At 44.4% G+C, this 22,937-nt stretch overlaps 1 protein-coding gene across 1 annotated transcript; it reads right to left on the reverse strand.

Moving 5' to 3' along the window:
• Positions 1-780: 780 nt before the first annotated feature.
• LOC119445419 (venom metalloproteinase antarease-like TtrivMP_A) lies at positions 781-20,574 on the reverse strand. Its single transcript, XM_049664545.1, has 6 exons — positions 20,523-20,574; positions 18,812-18,975; positions 11,339-11,431; positions 6,994-7,117; positions 5,521-5,586; positions 781-785 (listed from the first exon to the last, which is right to left on the reverse strand). The coding sequence occupies exons 1-6, from the start codon at positions 20,569-20,571 to the stop codon at positions 781-783; spliced, it is 501 nt and encodes a 166-aa protein (XP_049520502.1). The 5' UTR covers positions 20,572-20,574.
• Positions 20,575-22,937: the final 2,363 nt, after the last annotated feature.

The following is a 22,937-nucleotide window of genomic DNA, read 5'->3' on the forward strand; positions in this document are numbered from 1 at the left end:
TGAAGAGGGTGAAAAATGGTGGCCATATCTGTTGTAAATATATCTTATCGCTTTGTTTTGCAGAGATTCCAATTTGTTAGCGTCACAAGAATACGGGGACCAGACAACGGACGCATACTCCAAAACTGCATTAGCTGCAATCGCATTAGCAACCGAATAAAAGGCTTGAGAAAAACAGCGTATAAAAATAAGTTCATAAGGAAATAATGCTTGTAAGAATACAAACATGGTCACTGTGACAGCAGTGACCTACAAGAAGCGTTTTCCGTACCTTTGTTAATACCAAAATGAATTGCGTTAAATGTGTGTTTTAACAACGTTTCCTTAACTTATCTCTCTTGGTGTAATTATAAGCATGACTGTAGAGTTATAGCTTTAAGTTTTGTCAAATAAGGCCAGGTTTATTACCGTACTATGACAGTGGAAGGTTAGGGATACTTCTGTCATACGCTCGGTGTGCTTAAAACGCGAATCGAGAAATACTTCCTGTCTGGCCAATGTATTGGATATTTCAGCTTCAGCATTTAAATAACTAAACTCTATTAGCGCGGTCACTATTAAAGTAGCCGTTAATTGTTATTGAAATATCAGATGCAGTACTAACTTGGAATCATTCTAGCTGTAAACTTGTAGTCATATGAAGGCAAAATTTGCAACGTGGTTTCTTGCAAGCGTGACAGCCTGCGTCTATTGAAAGTTTAACGTTTTATGACGTGACCATGTCGCCAAGATTGTGCGATCGATGGTAGACTGCTAGGCGTGCACTGTAAAGAATTTTCGTCATTCTGCGGAGGAATTGCACGTAAAAGTAAGGAAAATAGCTCGTTTTCAAATAATACGGCAAAAACTTCCGTTAAAATACGGAAATGCTCCCAGTTTTAGGTTTTACGGACGTTTCACACATATTAATACGGTGACTGTACTGTTCTGCAAGGAACAGACAGAATTCCGTTTTTTTTGTTATGTTAACATATACCAAATGCGAAGTATTAAATGCGAAGCATTTCTTGGCGAACATTTGCTACTTTGACAGTATCTATCTATCTATCTATCTATCTATCTATCTATCTATCTACCCGCCTACGTGTCTGTGCTCTCATGGTAGTTTCGTAAACTTAGTATGTACCGAAATTGGCATGCTATGACAAGAGTATATGACGAACAGAAATGATGTCATGAAATGAATGTCATGACACGCGTGTCATGTAAGTCATGAAACAGCCGCATACGTCTTCGCGCTCTAATGGTCATTTCGTTAACTTGACACGTACCAAAACTGGCATAGTATGACAGAAGTGTAGGACGAACATGTGATAGGGCAGGACAAACGTGTCATGACATGCGTGTCATGTAGGTCATGACAATGAGCGAGCGAAAAAGATTAACTCTCAACAAACACTGAAATGAGTTCGGACGTGGGTACAAAGTGAAGGAAACACTAAGGGACTATGGCAAAAATTATAGTCATGAGCATGACTCAGCATAAATGACAATGACTCAGCGAAAAAAGATTAACACTCAAAAGCAGCTTAAATGGGTTCTGACGTTTCTGGGCAGCGCTGGGCCGCGTGAAAAAGCCAAAATAAGTGCTTTCATTAACTTTCTTCAAGTCCAGGAAAATTCACTGATGAGCTAACTAAATTCAGGAAATACCTCAATAACCTCTTTTGTACCCAAGATTGACATAAGAAATTAAATGCTGTTCAGTTAGATCTTGACTTGTGGCTGCTTTTAGAACTTGCGGTAAGCTGCTTTTTGACTTGCGGTAAGCTGCTTTTAGAACAGACAAACTTTAGAAGTTTGCCTCTGAAGTAAGCAAACCTGGCTCGTCAGAAACACGTGATTCAGGTGTTTTGTATATATTTAGATGTAGTCATTCGTTTCCATTCTACTTGTTATTTTGCGTTCTCACAGGCAGTCGTACATCTTTCTGTGATGTGTTGGTATGTGAAACTTTTTCGTCTAAGTTATTCAGTGGTCTTTATTTTGTGTGTTCACACAGTAAGCCAGGTTCAAGAGTGCATCTGTTCAAAATTAGTTGTTGCAATGGTATGCTTAAGCTGTGCCTCTTGAGTCATTTTGCCTTGTAGTCTTAAACTTAAGTCACAAGAGAAGAAGACCACAATGACTGTTCCGATTGAGTTAAAATGTATAGCATTTCAGATGTATTTACCCTGTGAAGAATGCTGTACGCACTAGCCTATATCTTCAGATTCCATGCAGTTGTGCCTTATATACTGTAATGTTTCATGGGCATGCATCTTTAGTACAAATAAAGGTACCAGAAACCGCAATCCCTCCTTTGATTTTGTATCATGTTAGGGAAAGTTATTATGAACAACGGGCACCGGGTCATGCAAGTGCGAATAGAAAAGCAATTGCAAAATTAAAAGGACGTTAATGCACTAGCCAACGAAATACCAATCCTGCTTCAATGGCGAGTTATGAAATCACAATGCTATCTTAACTTTGGCACAATGTATATTCAATGATTTGTCAATAATGATTTAACAACTGGTCAACAGAACTATCACAACACCATTGCGATGCTGCTTCCATAATAGCCCAACAGCAATTTAACAAAATTACTTAATGAGGCATCTAAGCACAATCTACATTCAACGGTAACTGAACAATTATTGAGCATATATTTCACCAATGGTGTTGCAATAAATTTCAGTGGCGACTTTTTAGGAGCCCTCAACTCTTCCCTCCAATGATATCTCAACAAACTCACAATGAGTTTTCAATAATATTGTTACAAGCCAGTCCTGTTCATTAGAGAAGGCGCCAGCAAGTGGAGGAAGACGACGATCGGAGAAGCGCTCGTGTGGTTGTTGCGCTGTCTCATCTTCACTCTGTATATATTCTAAAAATACGTTTTCTCTTTTCTTTTGGCTACTCTTATCACAGTCACATTTTTGGTGGAGGTGCTGTACAACGGAGCTCGATACAACGGAGCTCTGCAGCGGCCGGCGCCTGGCTCATTCCACAGTGACCTAAAAGATGGTTCTCACCGCAACTGCAGCAACGTCAACCGTTGTCGTTGCTCAGCCAAGAGACCCTGGCACGTTTTGTGCTACTGATGACATCGACATTGAAGAGTGGTTAACGATCTACGAGCATAGAAGGAGCTAGAAAAGAAGGAGCTAGCACCACGTTCCCAAACAGCAACAGAATCATACTTGTCTTACAGGATGTGCTGACCCTTTGGGGCAAATCGGATGACGGTATGGCATCGTCGGAAAAAGTGGGACACGTCCTAAAAGGTATAGCAACATGATGCGTTCAATCTGCTAATCTGGTAGGACTGTGACACAGTAGATGCCATCATAAAGGAGTGCAAGCGTTTTGAAAACGGCAGGAGTAGACGTATTGCCCATAAGTTCGCTCAAGTTCCCCATAACATCGCCATGCGACCAACGATATTTCGCCTTCTTCTACGGCCACCACCTCGTCCAGTTCACCTGATGTCAGTTTTGACAAAATGATAGCCACTGACCTCATCCCAGCACACGCTCCCAATCTCCGGTAGCTGTTGATGTCCTATCACGACATCTTTCACTTTGATGACCACCCTTTGGGCCACACACTCATTGTAACTCATCGGATTCATACTGAAGACGCCAGCCCCATTTGACGACGTCCTTATTGCGTGTCCTATGCTGAGCGGCAAATGGTTCAGCAGGAGGTCGACAAGATGCTCGCCAAACACGTCATTGAACCTTCCTGGAGTCCTTGGACATCACCTGTCATCCTAGTAAAGAAGAAGGATAGCATCTGGTGCTTCTGCGTCGACCACCGTCACTTGAACAAAGTCACAGGTAAGGACGTATATTCATTGCCACGGATTGATGATGCCCTCGACTTTCTTCAAGGTGAACAAGTAGATTGCCGTAGCTACTGACTACACAACACGATATGCCATCACCCGGGCACTGCCAACAAGCTGTGCCATTGACATCGCGAAATTTCTGCTTCACAATGTCATTGACCGGCAGGGATCATATGTTACAAGCCATTCCCGTACATTGGAGAAGGCGCCAGCAAGTGGAGGAAGATGACGATTGATAAAGCGCTCATGTGGTTGTTGTTCCGCCACCTCGGCTTTGCACTGCCCATCAATAGATTTTCTCTTTGGTTTTGCCTACTCTTCACCGGCACAACATATTCAACTTGACCAATGGTATTTCAATGCCTTCTCAATAAATATTTTTGTGAGGGTGAGCTGAATAAGCTCGCCCTTAGGCAACACGTCGAAACTGTGACATTGATTTTAAATTACGGCAGCAGCGCGCGTATATTTAGCGAGCAAAAGTTGAAAGTAACGCTATCGAGAGTTTCCGTGCTGTGATTTACTTTTTCGGATTAAGTAATGGGTAAAATAGCACACCCACGTAAATAGACAACGAGCTCTGTGTAGCTCGCTAAATACTCTGCAATGCTTCGTGCATGTCCTTGCAAGCTCTCTTCAGCATGGAGTTTGCATATAGTGGTGGACCTAGCACCTCTGCAGAGCTTCTTTTGAACTGCTCGAAATTGCAGTAGTGACTATATGATCCCCGTAGCGCTTGCTTGCTAAATCTGTTAAAGAAAATACTACCTTGCGTAGCCTCGTGGCGTCGAGCCGTTTGCGTGTGTTCATCCGTTCCTAGTAGGACTAGCCGTGTTCGATATCGTGGTTTTAGTACCATTAGAGATGCCAGGGTCGCATTGATACCGGACACTGGCCACTATTACGGAAACTGAGCGGGTGAGCCTCGTCACATGGCTTGATCAGACAGTGTTTGAGGAGCATGCAGTTACTGGCTTCGGATTTCCGTGTTCAAAGGCTGCTCCGCATCTTGACCAATGGTAATGGGGTGAGTATTTGCTCGCTGAGGCAGACGAGAAAATAACAGATGCCTTATTTCACCCAGAGCTGGGATTCCCGTTTCGAGATCAAGCGGCACACTGAAGATGCAGATGGCGCTGTTGATGCTGAAACATTACACGTTTTACCCGGAAACGGCAATATGACAAGATTAGAGAGACCGAAGTAAATAAAACACCAATAATAAGTTTAATGAGAGCAAAAATGCAGTATAATATAGTCAGAACTGATTGATAGTGCATGACAGGGAACACAGCCAAACTGAAATGATATTGATATGAGATATCCTAGAATGATAGATAAAAGTCCCAATGAATAAAGAATTCCATGGTCTTCCAGCTCGACTGTACCATCATCTTTCTCACAACAATAGCGTGATACATGGCCTTGAATAGCTGAAGGTAATGAAATTGAAAATTGCAGTAGCTTCCTAAGTCAATGATGGTGTGCTAAATTACATAATAATAATGTCCCGTTTTTTTTTTCTCTTCCGAATTTCTTCACGCGTTGTGCACCTGAATATGTTGCCTACAGAAGGATTTATAATGATAACCCAAGCACCATTCTGCTTTTATAATCAGCCAGAGTGATTGAGCATTGCAAGGATAGCTGTTGTTGCTACGATTATGAAATAAATTTGCACTCACGCTCTTGAGACTTGTGGCGACGCCTATTATTCTGGTCATCGTTTTGGAAACGCTCAAGCACTTGACCTGAAATTACAATACGAGACTTGAACTGCCAAGTTAAACAGATAAGTATATTAACTTTGAGACAGTTTTCACAAACAATTACGAACAATGACAAATGAATTGCATCTCTTGCGACTGTTCGTTTTGACACTTGAACGGGCATTTGGCCGTCGAACGCGAATACAATAGATTCCTACAAATACGCCTCATCAGAACTGATGCAGGCCAGATTTATCCATCCGGTAAGCAGAGAAGTTCGCAGATATTCAGTAATAATCCTTTATCGCATGTAGAACAGTTCACTCCACGAAATTGTCAAAAAATACAACCACAGTAACAGTTAAGCATGCGCGCTGCACTTTATTTTAAACGCAGAAGTTTCTAAAATATTATGTGTGGCATGCGTTGGCCGAATTCGTTTTAGTTCTACTTGAGAGCACAAAAAAGCATACAGTCGCTTTTCTACTACTCACTGGACCATTTTCTAGTTTCACTTCCTTATTGTATATTTATAATATTGTTTCAAAACAGGAGCCGAACAATCTTAAGGAACTGTGTTATGTATTGCCAGGATCAGTACGGTAGGAGGGACAGCAGCAGTGATTTTCATCTATACATGTATCAGCGGCAAGCTTCAAAAGCTACTTGGCTTACGCTTCGAGAGAGTGCGATACTTAGGCATGTCTAGGCAAATGTAACCGGCGGAAATGCTTGAGCAACAAGGCACTCAGCGCCACCATCAACTGATCATTAGTATTGGTTTTCTGTGAAATGGCTGTACAGAAGTCAACCAATCACACTATATGTCCTATTTTCATCACCACACGTAAATGTTTACATACACCTCGCTCCAGATAACAGTACACTGGAACGTTTTACGCGGTCATGTGCGATCTTTATGCCAGCTCGGCTACTCTCATACATTTGGAATCGCTGATTTTGCATCCTAAATCTCACTTCCCGCTCCTGCGATAGTCTTAAGAGACTGCAGTATGCCGAAATAAGTATTCGTAAGGTACTTCAAGCCATATGTACTCACTATAACTCAGGCACACAAGGCCCGTGCTCAACCTTCCGGTAAAAATATCGTGTTTAAAACATTTCCAGGATGCCCAATCTTTCAGGAATGCAAATATATTGGTATGCCACTTGCACATCTGACTTTGTCTTTTAAAGACGGTGCATGCGTAAACTCACGCGTAGCAGTGTCCCGCCTCTATTCCAATATAACTCTTGTTCAGTACGGGCATATGAAATAACCAATAAACACTCTCTGGGGCCTTCCTGCCTATGTCAGTTATTTGTCTGCTCAGCGAAGGGTTGGGCAATGATCTGGCTCCTTGAACACCACTAACGGCATAGCACATATTATAATTCAGTGTGGTCAGCTTTTAGACGTCTTAGCAACAGGAGAGAAAGATTACTTACCTTCCCTGAAAGATCCTTCTTGTCTCTCGTGCACTTCATATACCTTGTGGAGCAACCGACCTTGCGATGACCTTTCACTTTCAGGTAGTGGCTTTATCCTCAGCTTGCTGTTGATCACACCCTCCTATAGTAAAAATATTGTCAACGTAATCAGTTACATTAAAACACACTTAATTTACCATCAAGAATCAGAACCAACGGTGCAAGCTTAGCGCAGCACAGCCTCAAATATCAGATAAACGTAAAGAGAACCAATGGCGTCCCGAGCTACGGGTTAGTCTAGGTAGAATATTCACCAACAAAATGAAAACGAAGTTTATTTTCTCTTAAATATTTCTCCGTAATATTCACAATTCTGTAATTGACGATTTCTACGTTTAGGTAGGATTTGAGGTTTTTGAGCACCAAAGCTAAATGGAACGTGTCGTCATATCTTTATTCAATATAGTGAGTGCAAAAGTTTTGCGGGCCTCCAAAGAATTTACTACACTCCATATTCAAATGTGGATTTATTCGTTGGCGATAAATTAAAGGGGTCATGACCATGCTCTTTCAACAATTCTATCTTTATCATTCGAACAGAGAGAAGAGGGGCAAATATGGCTAAACACTGACAAAATGGAGTGTCAGCGCACATTTCAATCGGTAATGCCAATTTAAAACGCCTGTTTCTAAGCACCTGCCACAGACAGCGACCACCATTTTGGCATGCGTTGTGATATCGGTAAGTGGGGGGCTACCGCGGCGTCTACTGCTTCAAAACAATCAGAAACATCGGACGTCTTGCTCCGCACCCACTGGCACCCGACGACGCAGCAAGGTGTCGCCAGGCGTGGGACAAAAACAGCCCAAAACAGAGCCCGGCTGCCGAAACTTATCTCGCACTGACTTCCGAGGCGCGCATGCGAAGGCAAAATGGCAGTGACGTATTTGCGTCTCCTGCCATCGCTTCTGGAGCTTGCAGTACACAAAGCTCACCCCTTTCCAGATTGGTTTTCCTAGCCGCGAGAGAAGCGTAGCTGGTGGTGCGATCGATTTCGCCATCAGTTGGTGTTAGCAGTCCGTCTTACTGTTCAACTACGAGAATAACATTTTGATACATATTTTGCACTGCCACAAAACGCGCTCAAATTTTACCAGCTTGCCGTGGGAGCCATACTATTTAAAGGGGTCCTGAACCACCCCTAGGGCATGGTGAAAAAAACATAGTCCGCTGATAGCATACGCTGTTGGGAACATCTCAGCGAAATTTTGCAGTCCTCCGCGGCGCGTGGAGCGCGCAAGCGGACGTGTGCCAGCCTAACTGAAACATGAGATTGTTAGTAAACACTGATAACGTTGAATTAGGCGCCATGCGTTAAAGCAAAAGGTGGTCATGATGCTTCATCATCATCACCACTACCCAAACAAGAGGAAAAGCAACGAAAATTATGTACCAATGATGACCTCAATCTTTAGATCTCTTTAAAGGAGACCGGTCACAAATTGGGTATCGCCGGCAAAATTCACCAACTGATCACGCTGATGATGCTCGATAAATAAAATGAATAACAGGATGAATTAAGGAACGCGTTTGAGCAGTCAGACATGGATGAAATAATTTCTGTGTTTTAATCAAAGAAGAACGAGAGAACTATCAAATTAATTTTAAAAGGTAACAACAAATAAAACATTAATTTCAATAATGAATTCACTACTGAAAGTTTCTATGGAATGGCATTGTATGCATTTAGGGTGCGTGTGCCCCGGTACGGATCCTTCAAAAGATTACAGCAGCCTTCAAGGGAGGTTAAGCTGGCGCAGTAGAATTCCCAACGCCCTCTTCATTTGGATGGAGAAGTGCCAAGTATAGAAAAATTATCGATAGATTCGGTTTAATTACAGGAGCAGAGACATAGTGAAGAGAGAAGCAGTCTAGATTTGTGTTTATCAAATTTAGCTGTGGACCTTGCCTAATTCAGCGTTTTGCCTAATTGGAATGCATTTGAATGTCCCTGCCAGAAACGACACACTGCTATGGAAGAAAAACTTGCATAGTTCGAAATCGAAAGTAAGCCGCTTCGCTTAATTCGATCCGCACCGAGGCACACCGGCGCCCTTCAAGTGCACAGCGGTTACTGTACGCCTAAAAACACAACAAAGCCGCCGATGCTTCTGCTTCCGCAGGTGTGAAGCGGCTTTGAAATAATTTATTGTGTCGCGTTACACTTAGAAAGTGTTTAAAGATGTCGGCACCTGTTCCAGGTGTTGCCTAAAGGGAGAGGGCATCGCCACGACGGCGCGTCACCCTTGCTCTCGGAAGCCTCTGTAATCCTGCGCCTTCCTTGACCGCGCTAACATCCCCTCGCTGATCGCTATAAAGAAATTATAGTATATAAAACAATCAATTCGAAAGGAAAAAGCGTTGGTGGTAGTCAGTTTCAAACCTACGACCACACGCTCAGAAGTCGAGTGTCTTACCCACTGGGCTAAACCAGCGCCTCCTAGATAGCAAGCCGGTGCAGTCTGCTTTATCACATCATGCTGCTTGGACGAAATTTCCATTGCCACGCCTGACGTCATGAGAGCAGTGACGTCAACATCACCGCGGCTTACAAGGGAGCGTCCCGATTACATTCCATGGCAGTCGGGCAAGGTAGCACATCACAGATCGAAGTGTACCGGTCTTTTGCTATCTAAGAATCGTCGGCCAAGTGACCCAACCTTATTGCGCGCCCGCGAGGAGTTGATCTCTCGAATGACCCCCCAGCAGCGTTCAATGGGACATTAATGCTTTTGCATTGACAACTCATAAGAACTGCTCTGGTGTCCTGGGGTTTTTAACAGTGGAGCTGTTTAAGTCGGCTGTAATTTGTGCCACGTGCTGACAAACCTCGCCGAGCTGTGAAGTTACTGCGTTGCCTAGAAACTCCATACTAGTTGTGCGATAGCTTCGCAAGACTCCGCGCCTAGACGCTGCTTAATAGCGGAGCTGGTTAAGCCGGCCGTAATTTGTGCCGCCAGCCACAAAACCTCGCTGAGCTATGACGTCACTGCGTTGCCTAGCAACCCCATAGCAGCGGTGCAAGACTCCGCGCCTAGACACTGCGCGCAATGCATCTGTTCCGCTTGCCATGAACGTTGCGTGTAGCAGGTTCCGTGTAACACCGACACCGCGTTCCAATGCCGACACCGCGTTCCAGCAGACCCGCTCCGTCAATGCGGTTGCCTAGCAATCATTTAGCCAGCTTCGCCCAGCCATGTCATTGCTTCGCGCCACAATTCTTTATTCGCTTAGTCATCACAACACTTTGTGAAGCTTGGCCATGACATCCCAGTGATGATAATAAAGATCATGTCGCCGTGGCGGCGACACACCCAACTCTCGTAGACTTCGCAGTGAGTAAATGTAACATGGGTCGGCGGAAGAAGTACAAGCTTCCAGCCGCTCAGCAGGAGGCTCGTCGTGCCGCCAGCCGAGAAAGAATGCGGCGATTGCGTTCTATTCCGGAGTATCGCGCCGAAGCCGCTGCGGCTAAACACGCCAAGGATAGTAAAACTTGGAAGAAGCTAGGTCGATCACCAGCTCCGCTGTTTACACCAGCCTTGCTCCACTAGTGCAAGCTGCCCACTTTTTTTTAAATGAGGCGAAATATATTGATGCTCAATGCGAAATACATAACGATAATGAATATCTTGCGATCACTGCTGCCGAGAGGTTCGAGTGAAGTTTGTTCTGTGGTTTACCTACCAGTACAAGTTCAGGCAATGTAAGTGAAAAATAATATATATATATATATATATATATATATATATATATATATATACTGAGACTGTTTTGCCTTGTTTTCTGTAAAATAATGTCGCCTCATATCTCAGCAAAACCGAAAACACAGTTTCTATATATCGTGAAAACGAAACCGATAAAACCATAATAAACATTGTGCCAGGGTATTAGCCATTCTACACTATCTTCACACTTGGCATCTGGGCACGCACGTAAAATAGGTCAACAGACAATTATAATTTGTGCATCGTGCGTTACGAGACACTAGATATCTGCAGACCAAGAGCATGCAGACTTCAATTGATGCACAAGTTTCCTTTCATGCACTATTTTAACAGCTTCAGATAAAGCACACCATGAGATCTAGAATACTGTATCGCAAAGAAAGGGCAGGTACTTGCTGTACTCTACCTGTGCATCGAGAAAGTGCAAGAGCACCAAGGACAGGGCAGTGGAGCGCATCTTCAGTAAATTTGCCTATGATTTACCCCATGAGACTTCAGTCGTTTGATATCCTATATATTATATGCTCTTAATTTCCATTTGTATAAAGATGCTAATATTCAACAAAATACTTACGACTTGCACAAAGCCGTCTTGCTCGCGTATTCTAACAGAGGATTGGTGATGTGTGTCGTGGTACAGGCTCTCTTGGATAGAAGATGTGTCTACCTGTAAAAGAAATTGTTAGTCGTAGCGATCATTCATAACCAGCAGAGTATAAATTTGTGCTTTGATTATATGCATTTGGGTATACCAAGTTTTGTTTCTGGAAAATAGATCTTCTAGCGCCATTTATCTCCTAATCATAGATATGTAGAAATAATGCGCCTTTTTTGAAATTTAGTCGCCGAATCTACCAGAATTGCAGAAACTTATATTTTGTTTCATGATATGCGACTTTTAAAATAGTTTAGTTAGCACAAAACGCCGCGTTATATAATTGTAGCTTTGCTTAAGTTTCACAGCATATGGTTTTTGGTGATTCCACATCACTGTATTTTACCTGCTAGTTCATACGGTGGCAATATGGGGGAATTATGCTTGCTTCAAAATTTTAGACCAAATTATGAAATTTATAACTTCCTGCACTACACCTCTAGGAAGTGTGCTAGTGGTCTTAACAATTGTTTCTGATCGAATTAAGCATGCTGGCAATTCGAGGACAAGCGTGTTTCTAGCTCTCCTATGCCTTCATTTCAGCACAGGTGCTTAGGAAGTTTTAACGCGATAGCGCTTAGGGTCCCGTGTCGCAGAAAATCCGGCGTCAGCAACTGGCGCGTGATCACGGGTGGCGGAGAAAATTATCCAACCACATTGACCGCGCAAGCTCTCCAAGTGGTGCAAGGTTTTGGTGAACAAAAATTTAATTGCTCACAATAAAATCTGTCAGAAAAATACTAAATCATGACTTTACGATTCGGCATCGGATTCGCCGTCAGATTGTTTACCAATCGGCGTCAGATTGTTATTTGAATGTACGAGAAAACCTAATTCTGCTACGAGCAAGCGCAAACATTTCTACCAAATCTGCGCGCGTCGGGGCCATAGCAAACAAATAATAAAATAATAAAAAAGGTGCTAGGGCCTTCATATTTTAATATAAGACCATTATATTGCCCCAGGAAGAAAGTCTTTCCAGCAATGCATTTCAGTTTCAAAGTGACGCCGACTTTAAGGGGATCGGGGTAAGCTTGGTCTTTGTAAGCTGGCTTTCCCACGTACAGGGTTGCAGTGAATGAAGCCTAGTTGCCGTAGGCGAACGGTGCGATGCGAACGGGTCCAGATAACGCTATCGCGTTCTACTCTTAAAGGCGAAGCTTAAGCGTCCTCCAATTTTTCTTGTTTCCTTTTTAAAGTCTACTTCAACGGCGTTTACATCCGACACATTTCATGCATATTAATCAATAATTATACTTCCCGAAACTATGCAGTGGGCTGCACAGAGACATGGCAGTGGAGGGCTTCGGAATAATTTTGTCCACCTGGGGTTCTTTAAAGGTGCACTAAGGGCAAATACGAGGTGTAGCTAAAGCGATAGATCAGTGCTCCATAACGTCCAAGGCGTCAGTATTATCGCGAACAGAGCTTTAGTTACTAATTCGACGAGGTACTAGTCCGATGATGAAGGCACTCCTCATGACAAGAGCAGCTGTAGCGGCGAATCCAAAGCTCTGTCTCGGCTCAGTTTCTTCATGGTAGAGTACTTGCGTTTTGCGCAGAAAACCATAGCGCCGTCTCTCGGGCACCGTTTTACTCATGGACGGCAGTAAAGGGCGGTGATGTCGTATGCAACGTAGCCATTTCCAGCTTGAGGGTGGCCGATTTGAATGGCGCTAAAGGTATACGAACCCTTCATGCGCAATTTCTCTTAAAAATGTCCTTTCGCGGCCCGAAACAAGCGCAGCGATGTTTCTGGAGGAGTGTTTCAACAGTCCACGGCGACTTAGTATTTGCATTTAGCGTCCCTTTGTGATTAGGATGTTCATTTAAAGGATCATATAAACGAATACATCCAAGGTGGTCCACCTCGGATGAAAGACAAGGCTGCTTGCAAACACACAAAAAGTTACTTCATCAAAAACAGAAACCAACACTCACATTTTCAAGCACCACACGAACTCGGAGTTACGTAAAGCTAAAATTACATATTAAATGCAGAAAGATGGTGAAGGTACCTGACACATTAATGGTTAGGGAGTCAGCACAGAGTTCACTAAGTTATCAAAGGATAACAAAAAAAGTAAAAGTCACGAGGAAGTGCCGAATTCACCAGTTTGCTGATATGATAACCTTTGAGCAGTCCATTTCCGGATGACACGAACAGAATGAAGCAATAGTCGGAGGTGAGTAACCAGTGACGGGTGGCCTACATGACGATGTGCTCGGCCGTTACCTTGCGGTCGGGAAGTAGTCCTATCGGGGCGTTTCAGGCTCCGCAGAGGACAAGAAGCGATCGAGTGAAATTCGTTGGGGTCGAGGTCCAGGCAAGCAAGTTCTTCCTCCTCTTATGCACCTCATCGCCCAGCTTCAGGAGAGCCGTCACGGCCGTGCAGACCGCAGCCTGCTACGAAGAAGACTCCACGTCGTCGCGAAGTGCAAAGTTGGCTAGGTAGAGACCTTGCCTGCCAGGGTCCAAGCGCCCCTCAAGCTCGCACCTCTGCACACTAGCCGCCTGTCTTTCTTCCAGCCGCCGACGTATCTTCTGCACTCTCGGTGCCCTATTTTCTTTTGTTCTTTACCTTCTGAGTTAGCTCGCCGTGTACTTCGCCAAATGGTGGTTGTTGTTTATGTTCTTTTCGTTGTGACGCTTGCCACGCTCGTGCCAAACTCACGCAGCACTTCTGGTCTCGCGCAGTTCACTTGTCACACCCTTTAAAAAGCACCTAAATCGAAGTACAAGAGCACACTTGCGAAGGTGCTCGAGGGTTTCGGGGTTGCGGGGACCCTGAAACCTTCTCTGTGCTTGCCAGAGCAGGCACAGGACCGCTCAATGGTCATCACTGCCTACAAGCAACAGGGTATACCTGCTGCGACATCCAGCGACCTCCTGTTCCCGTCGCCTCCCCACCTCCGAGCTCTCCATAGCCTTTTGGAGTTTGTGGAATTGAAGGGGATCACCGCCCATCGATAAGCGCTCGCCCCCAGCAGGCCACTGCTTCCATCACCAGCCTCCTCCATGATCGAATGAGACTCTTGCTGCTTCTCCTTCTCTGCCCTTCCTTTTAGCATCTTTATCTCCTTGTTCCCCTTCCCCTGACGCTGCGCCGTGCTCCCTATTCGCCAGCAGAAATAAGCGTAATTTTCTTCTTCACTAAAATCAGTACTACTACTTCGCTTGTGAAGGCCGCCACCCCCAGCCGTAAATAGAGCCCGCGACCTTGTGGTTATTACTAGAACTCCATAGCCATTGAGCCTACACGGTGGGTGAAACAGACTAATATAACCACTCTTGTCAATTATTATTGGTACAGTCAAATGAAACCCGTCTCGTCTAAGCCGTTTTACACATGTAGGACGTGAAGGCGCAGATATCAGGTGTTAAAGGGGGATAAATATACTATTCACATATAGACGGAAACACATTGTCGGCTCAGTGTTTATTGACCCTTTTCTCAGCGCTCCCGTGGGCGCTGCCATGTTTGGTCACGTGGTGACGAAACAGACTAATATAACCACTCTTGTCAATTATTATTGGTACAGTTAAATGAAACCCGTCTCGTCTAAGCCGTTTTACACATGTAGGACGTGAAGGCGTAGATATCAGCGGTTAAAGGGGGATAAATATACTATTCACATATAGAAGGAAACACATTGTCGGCTCAGTGTTTATTGACCCTTTTCTCGGCGCTCCCGTGGGCGCTGCCATGTTTGGTCACGTGGTGACGCGTCCATTGCTTGCCTCAGCTGCCTCCGTTGCCTCCGTGTTTTCAATGGAAGCGCGTGACACCGGTGCGGAGCAGCAAACCTCTGTTTCGACGCATATCGTACACGGTGATTGTGTGGACGACACGAAACTTTGGCCACAGTGTCAGAGAACATGTGCTCTCAGAGTGGATTACGCCTTGTCCAAACGTCGCGAGCAGCGTAAACGGTGCTTGTACATACTAAAAGAAATGTATTCCAAGGTGTCCAATCTTTCCGCTGATGAATTAAATCAGGATCAGTATGCTCTTCTATCTTTATTTGGCAAACATTTTAAAGCAGCGGCTTTTCATGTTTCTGACTCAGTAAGGTTCCACGGTTCCTCGGTGTGGCTACTATCTGATTGTTTATTTTCAGCCTAATCGCTCGCAGGTGTGCTCTGCTGCAATAGATTTGTTCTTGTTGCGCACAAAGCTTGGAATGTAAATGTTGTGTACTTTGTAGTGGCTAGGTAACAAAGACGTAATAACGCTAGTCCCTCGCTTACTCTGTGGACCATCGCGAAACGTTAAGCTTCCAACATTCGTGTCTTGTCGGTGTAGTCGCCGTCACTCATGCTTTGGCACATTGATTCAAGTGTGCGCCCATTCACTTATTATTGATACGTTGGCGACAGGGTGGGCGTAAGTTTGCGTGCGAGTAAGGGTCGATGTTTGTAGGTAACGTGCGAGAAACTTACTATGCCTGTAAGTGGCGCTACTTCCTTTTGTAACGAGCGGTACTCACTCATAAGTGCCGACGTTCCGGAGTTGAAATCCTTTCTTGGGAGGTTAGCTATAAAGCGCTGGTGGATGAATTATGATTTTTGATTCGCGAGGAAAGCCGTGCATCGCGAAGGGCCGGCAACACAGGCAGTCCTTATGTAGCAGCGGTGACGAAGGTTGATTCCATTCCTTAATATGCGAATAACTATTCTGGCAGCTAACTACCGCTCACGTCTTCCCTTTATCGTTACACATTTTGCAGCATGAACTGGGCACAGTGCATTAGCTAACACCCAGTTGAATTTCTGACAGCTGATCGCACAGTAGCAGGCCAGAAGCAGTAATAGTTTCGTATTCGTGCGCGTTCGCTGAGGCAACGTATAGCGCGTCGCCGAAAGCGCCATCTCGTTCCTCTTGAGCAAACTGCTCCGCGAAAAGGGTCAATAAAACTACGATGCTGCAAACACTGTACATAATTTGGGGTCAACTTTGTACTGCACTTTTATTACTAAATATCACTTGCCGCATTCCAGACAATCTCGTTTCAGACAGGTTCCTGTGTCGCCTAGTTTCGAACATGTTAAATAAAAGTGCCAAATTATTAGATAGTGGGATCAAGCCTTGCGCCCCTCCCCCTCCATCCAACAATACGATGCTCTCATATAGAGGCCATAAATGCACGAATACTTCTCTCGTGCGAGAGCGCACTAGCATGTTCAAAAGTATGGCAGGTGCGCTACGCTGCACAGCATGGGCGCACGTGCTCTGAAGACTCGGCTCTACAGATCTAGAATGATTCGGAAGTGAAACGCACTAGCAATAGTGTATCTGGCCACCGTCTTTCTCCTGCGTCACGTCACATATCAAGAATTGGCATATACGCGTAAGAGCGTGCCAGCTTCTCTCATTATTTCCTTGTGCTGCTAGTACTTTAAGACGCTCTGTTATACTGCAGCGTATTCGCAATCGACCCAAGTGACAGGGTGTAACGTTTTAGGGGCGAAGCTCCTTAGGGTGTGGGTCTGTCCCTCCTTTGTGGTATGTAGTAGTAGTAGTAGTCGTAGAAGTCGTCGTCGTCGTAGCAGGTAGCCACGTCTACTTTTATGAAAAAAAAAATTCCGAAAGTTGTGTCCGTAGCGCGGAATCGAACGAGGGACCCCTCGCTTCCGGAAGCGCGGCGCTAACCACTACGCCACGAACCGCACATGGACACACGCACCACGATGACAATAAATACCCAACATTAACGAAAGACTGCGCGTTTCTAACGCGCTTGTACTAGCGCGTTACGGCCCGTGTAAGAAGCTGGTGTAAGACGCTGTGGCCTCTCCGCCTTACCCTCGTATTCATAAACGCTCCTCGACTTGAACTTGACTTGCCACCGCCTTGGGCAGCGCGTTCGAAACGCGTTGAAGGCGGTGGCAAGTCAAGTTCAAGTCGAGGAGCATTTATGAATACGGGGGTTATACTCTCTCAGCAGTCATGTGATGGCGTCGGCAAACGCGGTGAACGTTCCGGCATGTGTAAACGGCTGCGTAAGACGCTGTGGCCTCTCTGTCCCCCTTACTAGAGAGTACTGCACGTTTCTAACGCGTTTGTGCTAGCGTCCCCTTAAGCGGAAGATGGTGCAATTATAATGAAGGGCGCTGTTATAAAATAGGAATGACGTCACATATGGCGCGTGTCATTGGTGCAAGTCAATCGTTCGATTTAGTGCGGCGAGACTGGGCGAATTACACGGAATATTCACGGTTTACCGATGATTCCCTCCGGAGCATCGCCCACTCATCATCATTCACCCTGTGGATATGCGGTGTTTTTTTTTAGCTGGAGTACCAAAAATTCACGTGGTGAAGCTGTAACCATCAAGCTAACCTCGTCGCCGTCGTCGTCGTCTTGCGGCTGTGGTGCCACGCGCGCTTGCGTGAACCACGCACATTTTATTTATGTACACAAATACATTGGTCCATCTGGTAACGTTTTGGAGTACCCCTAACGGGTCACGATAGATAGCTGTCTGCAACGTGCTTCACGTAGCATTGATACGCGCCGCGGCGGTTAACGGCTATGGTGTTGCCCTGCTAAGCACGAGGTCGCGGGATCGAATCCTGGCCGCGGCGGCCGCATTTCGATGGGGGCGAAATGAAAAAACGCCCGTGTCCCGTGCATTGGGGGCAAGTTAAAGATTCCCCTGCGGTCAAAATCAATCCGGAGTACGTGAATATGGCGTGCCTCATAATTAAATCGTGGTTCTGGCACCTAAAAACCCAGAATTCATCATTCATTCATTCATTCATTCCTACAGAGAGTGGGATCTGCAAAGTTTTTTTTTCTTCTGTAGGTATAGTAATTTTTCTCCAGTTTTACACCTTTAGTAAACACGAATGAGAAACTACCGAGTATACTTGAGCCTTGTTGAACCTTCCTGGAAGTAAATGCTCATTCAGTGTAGGAAAGGAAGAAGCTTCCGTCTCGGTGTTGGGCTGCTAAGCGCGCGGTTGCGGGATCGAATCCAGGCCACGGCGGCCGCATTTCGATGTGGGCGAAATGCGAAAACACCCGTGTACTTAGATTTAGGTGCGCGTTAAAGTACCCCAGGTGGTCCAAATTTCCGGAGTCTCCCAATACGGCATGCCTGATAATCAGATGGTGGTTTTGGCAGGTAAAATCCCATAATTTAATTTTTTAAGCTTTCGTCTGTGATAATTTCTAACGGCGCAACCAAATCACCAATCCTTTGTTTAAATACCAACCTTGTTGACGAATAGCATTTAGCCGCATATTTGCTCTACTGGCAACGTTATAAATGAAACATGATGCCATGCTTCGTATTATCATGGTTAGCATGATCTTACCATAGTGGCGTTACCTCAATATGTATATATTTTAATAAACATGCCACTACAAACCATCCCACACTCACCATGTCGAGTTCGTTCCCTTGGTCACTGGTCGTAATGAAACGCAGTTCATCCGCCAGCACGGAGCTCCTCTCAAGATTCAGTATTATCTTGTCATTAATATGAAGGACTAAGTTTGACGTAGCAGCCCGCCGTTGCAGTAGAGTTGGATAGACAAAAAATTCTTCTGTTTCATGCAAGAAATGCAAGCAGAATTGTACATAAGCACGCAATCAACTCATAGGAGAACCATGCTAACAGTAAAACACTGAACGCCACGATCGGATATACTTTGACGAAACCTGTATTTATTATTAACTTATACAGGAGACCCTCCCGAAGAACTACTATCTACTATGATGATAATCATTGATAATTTATCAGTACTCCGGAAGGAGAGGCAGCTCCTAGAGTTTTTCGATTACCTTAATAGAGTATGATGCTGGCCTAGTTAGATTACCTTGCAGGTTTAACACGCAGACACCTTTGGCGGAGACAGTGAAGTAGACGCAAGAGAAGCGCCAATAACTACTGCGCTCCATCAGTCAAGCACATACCACACTTAAATTGTGCATAGACCCATCAATCTATCTCATCCCCAGTCGACTGTGTTTTGCTTCCCCTGCCAACCTAACTCTTAACAGAAGTCAGCGTAAACTACCTATTCTATACAATGCACCAATTGCTAATTGCAATTACTATTCATAATCCTAAGTTGAACTAGAGCCATTACCGTCCCTTTCTAATTCATATAGCAGTCTCTTCAACTTCTAACACAAGCGGGTATATCGCACAGAAATACGACGCCTATTCTGAAATATAAACATTGAATAATTAATTTAAAAATCACTTGTTCGTTGAGAAACACGAAGGCCAAGCGTTACTTTTTACAAAAACCAATTAAAAGAAGCTCCTTCCCGTTGTAAACATCTCCCTCAATGATGAAATACCGTTATCATATTTGAACTTTCAATGTGTGTCACAAAGACAGCACCATATTTGTTATGATAACACATAACATGATATTCTTTCATAATTGATGGCGATTTTTGGCCAGACCTGGCCCTTATGCCATTAAAAAACCACATATCATCATCTTTCGTAAATGGTCACCACGGCCCTCACACTTACTGATACGCTGTGTCGTCACGATTTTTGCTTGAAGCCCAGCTTTCTTCGAGCTCAAATTGAAGCGCTTAGTGGATTATAAAAAGCTACTTCTGAGAAAGTCATCACAGGTGATCTGATTCTGGAACCGTGGACGAAGTTTGTTGTACGGCTCAATCAATTGTGCGTATATATCCTTCGGCTACACATTGGATTGTTCTCCTTTAGGGCAACTCACTTTGCTACTCATCAAATATAGCCAAAATCAGCCTAACCACGAGATCACTAAAACAATGACACGTATAAAGCTACAGGAACTCCCCAGCGGCTCGCGTGATGCTGTGTATAGGCTTTAGTACATTACAAAAATCTTTACGCAGGCATTCAAACACCAATCAGGCCCACTCAATTACAAATCCAATTACTGCATCAAGCGATAAAACCTGGTATTCAGTTCATCGCAGGCAGACTCGAAGAACAGTCGGCTAGGCATGGAGAATTTGAAACCAGTGCGAATATAGTTACGTTGCGACTTTTTAGTAGATAAATCAACTGCCATGTTTAAAAAATCGTGAAATATAAGTATAAATTCTCAGTAAGTCTCTCCGTGACCAAGCTGACAATTACCTCCATAACAGGTGAGCAAAAATTGTAGAAACACAATGGCAGGAAGCATTCTTCTTTGGTTGCGAAACGCACATTTAGGGCAAACTACCGTTTTATCCTAGTCTCACGTTTTCCTACAATATATACATTGTGGTCTGGGAGTGCATATGGCTCTCTTATAGGTTAGTATGCCAACGAGTTGATAAGATCCACATCAATCACAACTTCTGACAGACCTTGTAGGAGCAGGGCTATTTTTTTCTGTTTCTGACACAAGAAAAGGGCAGTAAAACGCAGTCTACAGAAAATGAACGCGGCATTGAAACCAGACGGTTCAGCATATCTTGTCGGCAGAAGGTGGCATGGTTCTGTAAAGCCATATGTTTCTGACTCCTCGAAAACGTGCGCTACCTGGGCCGTACACCGCACCAACGCCTCTCCCTAAAATAGGCTTCAGGCAATACCAGATAATACATGTTCTTGAATACACAAAGTGTGCGCGTGATTGTCGCTGTATGGGTGCGTAAAGTGTATGCGTAATAATATTATGGCAATGACTGCATGGGGAGGTTTACTGTGAGCACAAAAGGCAGCTTACGAGGTAATGAGCGATTTAAAACGTTGGAATGGTGAAAGTTCACGAGTAGCGTTATTGCGTGACCATGGCCCTTGAACACAAGGGTGTGTCATAACAGCGGAGGAGAACTTCAAATTGTGCATACATAAAGAAAACAGCTCGACTTCACACCACCAAGAAGCGGGGTTGTAAGTGTATATGCGTTGAAATTCTCGCCAGTCCAGTGCCATTTCCTTAAACAATCTACTTCGCGTAACCGCAAAAGCAAGGAACACAGTCAGGCGAAAAGCATCGGCAAAATCACCTGACTGTGATCCTTGCTTTTGTGGTTACGCGAAGTAGATTGTTTAAGGAAATGGCACTGGACTGGCGAGAATTTCAACGCATATACACTTACAACTCCGCTTCTTGGTGGTGTGAAGTTGAGCTGTTTTCTTTATGTATGCACATTTTGAAGTTCTCCTTCGCTGTTATGACACACCCTTGTGTTCAAGGGCCATGGTCACGCAATAACGCTACTCGTGAACTTTCACCATTCCAACGTTTTAAATCGCTCATTACCTCGTAAGCTGCCTTTTGTGCTCACAGTAAACCTCCCCATGCAGTCATTGCCATAATATTATTACGCATACACTTTACGCACCCATACTGCGACAATCACGCGCACACTTTGTGTATTCAAGAACATGTATTATCTGGTATTGCCTGAAGCCTATTTTAGGGAGAGGCGTTGGTGCGGTGTACGGCCCAGGTAGCCGCACCAACTGCTATCGTCAAGTTGGCACATGCACGTTTATGCTCCACACAGGTTACTATATCCAATATTGCATCCATTGTGCATCTCTGTTTTCTAAAACCTGTTAAGTAGTTGGACAACACATCCGTTTCATTACACCACCACTGTAGTCGCGCGTCAATCATTTTCTCCATTACTTTGCATAAACAACTTGTCAAACAAATGGGGCGGAAGGATTCAAGGCACAAGGGCGTCTTACCCGATTTTAAAATTGGTATAATTCGAGCGACTTTCCAAGAATCAGGTACACCTTCTTCTATCCATAGATTATTATAAATGTCTAAGAGAGCATTTGTACCTGTCGGCCCAAGGTTTCTTAGCATATTGTATGTAATGCCGTCCGGCCCAGCAGCAGACTTTTGGCGACATGATACAATTGCACATTGAAGCTCGCTTATTGTGAATGCAGGGTCTAATTGAGAATGTTGTGCCCAATAGCAAGCATTTATTTTCTGCTTAGCTAACACTACTGAATTTTCAAACTCTGCACATAGTGATGAAAAAGCAGGTCTGGAAATAAGCTCGCAAAATTCATCTGCAACTATTACCTCAAATGTGTCCCGGGCTACAGTGAGAGCACGAAATGGGAAGCTCTGTGTTACAGGGCCGCTTAAAGAGCGAATTACTAGAAAAATTCTTGAGACAGACGTGTGAGGAGACAGCGTGCTGCAGAAATTGCGCCAGCGCCGTTTGCCTAAAATTTCCATGCGTCTGCGCATTACATTGTAAATTTGCTGAGCGTTTTTGTATGCTTCTAAACTTCCGCTCCGCCGGTAGGCTCTTTCGGATCGGCGTCTGATGGCTCTTAGGTGTTCATACTCTCCGTCCACTGCAGCATAATCGCTTGGAATTGGGACCTTCTTTGTGCATATGTTAACATTATCCTGCAAAAATTCAGTAAAATTTTCAACAGTTGTATGTTGACTAATTTGATCCGTTAGACGGTACCGAAAAGCTTTCCAGTTGGTTACTCTGCTGTAACGCCTGATATCATTGTGCATGCTAGGGTGATTTACAGGGGATAGGAAAATGGTCACTTCCGCGCGTTTCCACGTCGGTTGTC

This window comes from Dermacentor silvarum, chromosome 3 (genome assembly GCF_013339745.2).
Source record: "Dermacentor silvarum isolate Dsil-2018 chromosome 3, BIME_Dsil_1.4, whole genome shotgun sequence".
In the NCBI taxonomy this organism is placed as follows: Eukaryota; Metazoa; Arthropoda; class Arachnida; order Ixodida; family Ixodidae; genus Dermacentor; species Dermacentor silvarum.